This window comes from Schistocerca serialis, chromosome 8, assembly GCF_023864345.2.
Source record: "Schistocerca serialis cubense isolate TAMUIC-IGC-003099 chromosome 8, iqSchSeri2.2, whole genome shotgun sequence".
In the NCBI taxonomy this organism is placed as follows: Eukaryota; Metazoa; Arthropoda; class Insecta; order Orthoptera; family Acrididae; genus Schistocerca; species Schistocerca serialis.
This window is the reverse complement of record NC_064645.1, coordinates 351,474,915-351,480,914: the sequence shown is the minus strand read 5'-3', so window position 1 is coordinate 351,480,914 and position 6,000 is coordinate 351,474,915. Positions and strand designations below refer to the sequence as shown.

Below are 6,000 nucleotides of genomic sequence, written 5' to 3'. Positions count from 1 at the left end.
GGGTACATGTGGTGCTGCAGGAAAGATGGCGTATGGCGTTCCATAAGGCGCGGTACCTGGTTCGAGAAGTCTAGATTGGGCATGCGTGAGATTGTGCTTGTTACGTATTATTTTTGTTATAGATCCCCACAGAGTTTTTGCGCGTTTGAGACTGGTGTGAGTGAGAGGACTGTTTTAGACTGGTATTCCTTTTGTCATGAAGTGTGTTCGGAATTTATTAAGTACAGGGGTAAGTTGGGGGGGCATGGGGTGGTTGTGGAGGTGGACGAGTCGCAGTTTGGGAAAAGGAAGTATGGGAGGGGGAAGTCTGTGGCTGGTCTTTGGGTGTGGGGGGCTGTTGCTCCGGGGGGTGGGGGTTCCGAATGTGTTTTTAGGGTTGTGGAGGGGAGGTCGAAGGCTGAATTAGTGGGGTTAATTGAGGAGTATGTAGAGCCGGGGTCCACAGTAGTTTCCGATGCTTTTTATTCTTATAGGGGGTTGGGTGAGAGGGGATTTAATCATTTAGTAGTGAACCACAGTTTAGAGTTTAAGAATTATGATACAGGGGCTTGCACTAACGCAATTGAGGGGATGTGGGGGGCGGTTAAGTCAGTTCTTGGGAGGGGGAAGAGGCGCTCTTCCAACCTTCAGTCTCATTTAGATGAGTACTGTTGGTGGAAGAGTGTCCCAGAGGGCTATTGCATTGTTCGGGTTTTTTTAAGGGCTGTGGGTAAAATGTATAGGCCGAAAGTGGTTAGTTAGGGTGGGCTGGGTAGGTGGGTGGGTGGCTGTGGTTCAGGGTGGGGTGGGTGGTTTATTTTGTTGTATAGTGTTTGTTAAGGTGGGGGGGAGGGGGAGTGTGTGTGTGTTTTCTTTTTGTTGTGGAGGATCTATTTTGTTGAAGTTTTTGTTGAGTTGTAGTGTGTGATTGAGATGTTTTTTATGTTGTATTTGGTTTATGTTTGTGGGTTTTTTATTTTGGGGTTGTGGGGGAGGGGGTTGATGTTTGGGTGGGTTGGGTTTTTATTTTAGTTCAGTATTTTTTCGTTGGTGTGTGTGTGTGTGTGTGTGTGTGTGTGTGTGTGTGTGTGTGTGTGTGTGTGTATGTGTGTGTGTGTGTGTGTGTGTGTGTGTGCGTGTGCGTGTGTGTGCATTTGTGTGTGATTGTGGTGGCCAATCTAGGTTGTGGGGCTGGAACTTTTTTGTGGTAAGTTCCATTTTTGTTTTGTTTTTGGTGTATGTGTTGTGTATTGGGTATAGGGAAGTGTTTCATTGAGATTTGTGGCTGTGAAGGTTGGTATTGGTATTTGTATTGGAAGATGTGTTTGAGATCATAGGTCATGGGTAGTGGTCGATATGGGATTGGTAACTGGTGTTGAGCTATATAGCTGGAGGGAAGTGTTAATCTCAATGTTTGGTGGAGTATGTCGATTTTTGTAATTGGAGATGGGATCGGGAGTTGCTGTTGAGCTATATAGGTCAAGGGAAGTGTTCGATCCCAATTTATGGGCTCGTGAGCTGCTGTAGATGTATGTAGGTTTAAGGGAAATGTTTGTTTGCTATGGTTTGTGGGTTTTTTTTATTTTTTTTTTTTTTTTGTGGATGGGATCGGGAGATTCTGTTGAGCTATATAGGTTAAGGGAAGTGTTCGATCCCAATTTATGGGATCGTGAGCTGCTGTAGATGTATGTAGGTTTAAGGGAAATGTTTGTTTGCTATGGTTTGTGGTTTTTTTTTATTTTTGTATTGGTGGATGGGATCGGGAGATTCTGTTGAGCTATATAGGTCAAGGGAAGTGTTCGATCCCAATTTATGGGATCATGAGCTGCTGTAGATGTATGTAGGTTTAAGGGAAATGTTTGTTTGCTATGGTTTGTGGTTTTTTTTGATTTTTGTATTGGTGGATGGGATCGGGAGATTCTGTTGAGCTATATAGGTCAAGGGAAGTGTTCGATCCCAATTTATGGGATCGTGAGCTGCTGTAGATGTATGTAGGTTTAAGGGAAATGTTTGTTTGCTATGGTTTGTGGTTTTTTTTTATTTTTGTATTGGTGGATGGGATCGGGAGATTCTGTTGAGCTATATAGGTCAAGGGAAGTGTTCGGTCCCAATTTATGGGATCGTGAGCTGCTGTAGATGTATGTAGGTTTAAGGGAAATGTTTGTTTGCTATGGTTTGTGGTTTTTTTTTATTTTTGTATTGGTGGATGGGATCGGGAGATTCTGTTGAGCTATATAGGTCAAGGGAAGTGTTCGATCCCAATTTATGGGATCGTGAGCTGCTGTAGATCTATGTAGGTCAACGTAAGTGTCTGATTCTGGATAAGAATGTGTTTTTTGGTATTTGGTCAGTTTCGTGATGTTGATTTTTTTCGTCGTTTTGCGTGGTTTTGTACGGCGGTCGGTGGCTACATTTGTGTATATTTAGTTTCTCCCCACCCAAAAACCCCCAATTTCCCACGCTTGTCCCGTTAGAGTCATTAGGCTTTTTGTGAAACCTGTGTATTTCAGTGTTTATGATACGTATGCGATGTTTTTATATCCGCCATATTGGAATTGTCGTTTATGGTCGTTTCCGCCATATTTGTGACGTCATGGGTCAAAGCCGACGGGTAAGATCGGACGCTTCTAAATACGAACTTTACGGTACTGTATGGCTACTTATATATTAATTACACTTAATATTTTCACAGTTGTTTCTTTAATACAAAATTAAAGCAAACGGAAGAACAAACGTAAAACATACTTGCCAATGTCAGGTTTGTTGAGATGCAATTTTCTGTGTGGACAGATGTAACTTCTTCATACAGTGGTAAGTCGCAGAAATCGCAGGAGTCACAGAAATCGCAGAAATAGCAGTGGCGGAGGGGTGCACGACCTAGGTTCCTTAACTGCGACAAATCACAGTTAAGAATAACAGATACTGAAAAGTAGCATTCACAGAAATCACTGATATCGGAAAATCGCAGTTTGCCCATCACTATACTTGCGACTGCTAACTGTGACTGAAATCGCAGTTTGATTTTGTAAAGTTGTTATTGTGATATCTGTGACTTCTCAAACACTGTGATTTATAACTGACACGCGATTTCCTGCCCACCACTAGTTCTCAGTTTTATCGAACCTCTTTGACTGATAGAGCTGCTCGTAGCTAGTAACATCTTTGCTCGAAGTGATAGCGTTGCAGAAGTGAATTATCTGCGTCAAAGAATTGTTTTGTTGTCGTTGAGGGTCTTGCATTTGTTAAGCAAGTAACGAAGTTTGATGTGATGCTACGAAATACGTGAAAGGGGTAAAACTGTGTACAAGTAGTGACAGAAAAAAAGCATCCAAAATGGATCAGATGTTACCAAGTCCTGGATTTAGCATACCAAGTATTGGTACTCCAATACATCATCAGGATGAGGATCAGCAGATTCTCCCTCAGGCTCAACAGCAGCAGCAACAACAGCAACAGCAGCCCCCTCCTCAGCAACAACCACAGCAGCAGTTAACTTCATCATTACAAATGCCGATATTAACTACACCTCAGAAGTCAATGCCGGCATTTACACCTGTGGTATTTACGACTCCTCAGAGCTTAATGCAGCCACAAACCCCGGTAAGTGTAATCAAATTTTCAGACTTATTTTGTGGTCGTTGTCTTTTGTAAGCTGGACGTGTAGTACTCACCATCCGTTGTGTCTGAAGGATTTGAATTCAACAATAAAGTATGTGTGTGCGCGCCACAATTAGGCCTACGATGGAAACAAACTAACCAATCGAAGCCAAGTATTTTTTTCTGTCTCCCAGTAAACCCTACATAATTTTTACGCTTTAGTTACAGACAGGAAAGGCATGGTTACATGCTTGACACCAATTGTACATGAGTTTAGAAGTTATTGTTTATTTTGTGAACATTACGTTAATGAACAGATTTGTCCTTTAACTCCCTTCGCAAGCTATTAGACTGTGTTACCCGTTACATTTATTTAATTTCTCATGTAGACATGGATTATGAGCAGGCTTTCTTTTAACTGTTTATACGTTTCTGCTGGAGAAATACTCAGTGTGATTTGATTTAGTTCTATTTTGTATTTGTTGTAAAACTATGGTTTATAGGCTAGTCTGTATTTTGAAAGCTCTTGCGATCTTATCGACATAATAGCTTAGTGAATAATCGTCGAATTGGAATTTATTCATTTATTTTTCCCATACTGTAAGTGTAATCAACAAATCATTTGCAATATTAATGTCTTGATATTATCATAAGATGAAATAGAGGTAGCCTAAATAAACACTTGTAAAGTCACAAACCTGACACATCCCTAATAGGCTACAATAATAGTGAGAAGAAGGAAAATGGACAAATTAAATGGGCACAAAAGGCAGTTGCTACTGATTATTGGTGCTTGTTGTGAATTCTCTCTTCAGCCATAATTAGTGGCAAGCGATTATACAGAAACCAGATTAGGTCACCAATTTAGCTGTCAACATGGTCCATCAGTCACTAAGTTTCAGGGGTACCTGAAGCAGACAAGTCAAGAAAAAGATTCAGTGCATTAATACTTGTTCCATAGTTTGCGTGCATATGACATTTCATAATGAGGTGTGTGTGTGTGTGTGTGTGTGTGTGTGTGTGTGTGTGTGTGTGTGTGTGTGTGTGTGTGTAAAACTTTTCATGCTATTTGGCAAATGATCAAAGATTTTAGTGGCAGCATAATTCATCCCTTTTTGTGCCAAAGTCAGATTTAACTCAGAATAGTGAAGATCATCCTTTCATGTAGTGTTGTAGCTGTGCACTTCGCTATTATTTTTTGAATTAGGTTGGGTTATTAATAACAAATTTTGTAAGTGAATACATGTATTGGGGAGGTACAGTGAATATTCCCTAAACAAATGTCTGTGAGGTGATCTTGGATGGGCTGCAACTATTGTTGTGATTACACACTTTTGTGCAATGAATACTTTTTCTCTTAATGATGAATTACCCCAAAATATGATGCCATATGAAAGTAGACTAATCTACTAATATCATTATCGGACATTGAGACGCTGCTGAAGAAGCTCTGCCCCCTCAGTTGAAGATGACGGGTGACAGATGCAGAAGAAGAGCAGCTGCTAGGATGTCACTGAAAAGTACTTGGGGAAAAAAAACCTGGAGGATGAGAAGATGAGAAAAAAGAGAAGTTCAAAAATTCCCTCCGGGCATTTGCTTCATATCACGCCGAAGGTTTTTGGACTTCTTGATAATTTTTTACATTCGCCATAATTCATTTTATTTATTTTCTTGCATTCACCTTTTATAAAAAAAATATCTAATTTATTTTTTTATGTTCACCTTTTGTGAATTAGTTTATAATTGGTGAATGTGATACGAAAAAAATTTTCATTTTTATTAATTTTTCTAAGTACTTTAATATAAATATACTTTTTTAAATGAAATTATGTGAGCTAGACCTGAAAATTGGATTATAGCAGATAAACGTAGTAGGTTGTATGTAACCTTACATGAGCTAGTGAACGAGGTCCAAAATTTGTAATAACCCTAGTAGCTGAACCTATCTGTGTCAGGATATCATCAATGTGTTTTTTCCAATTCAATTTCCCATCAGTGCACACATCCAGAAATTTTGAATATTTCTCATTAGCAACAGACTTCTGTTCAAAGTCTATATTTACCAGCGACGTTATGCCATTTACTGTACAGAATTGTATATACTGTCTTTTCTAAGAATTTAGTGAGAGTCCACGTGCAGAGAACCACTTAACAGTTTTCTGAAATATATTATTTACGATTTCCTCAGCTGATTCTTGTTTGTCGGGTGTGAGTACTATGTTTGGGGATTACAGGAGTGTCCAATTCCACCCATCTGCTTTGACCCATGTCATCATCAGCATGGCAAAAATGGCTATTCTAAGTGTCTCCAATATAGCGCATGTGGCGTCACTACATACACGGCAACAAACATGAAAATACATATAAATAAGACAATAACATCTCCCTCCAAAAATACAATGAAACTAATGAGACAAAGGGTGG

At 39.7% G+C, this 6,000-nt stretch overlaps 1 protein-coding gene across 1 annotated transcript in view; it reads left to right on the top strand.

The window, feature by feature from the left end:
- The first annotated feature begins 3,148 nt into the window (after positions 1 to 3,148).
- Positions 3,149 to 6,000, top strand: part of LOC126416532 (TATA-box-binding protein) — a 40,872-nt gene continuing 38,020 nt past the window's right edge. Inside the window, exon 1 of the mRNA XM_050084278.1 lies at positions 3,149 to 3,579. Within this exon, the coding sequence (XP_049940235.1) occupies positions 3,313 to 3,579 (267 nt within the window). The 5' untranslated portion in view covers positions 3,149 to 3,312. The remainder of the gene's footprint in view (positions 3,580 to 6,000) is intronic.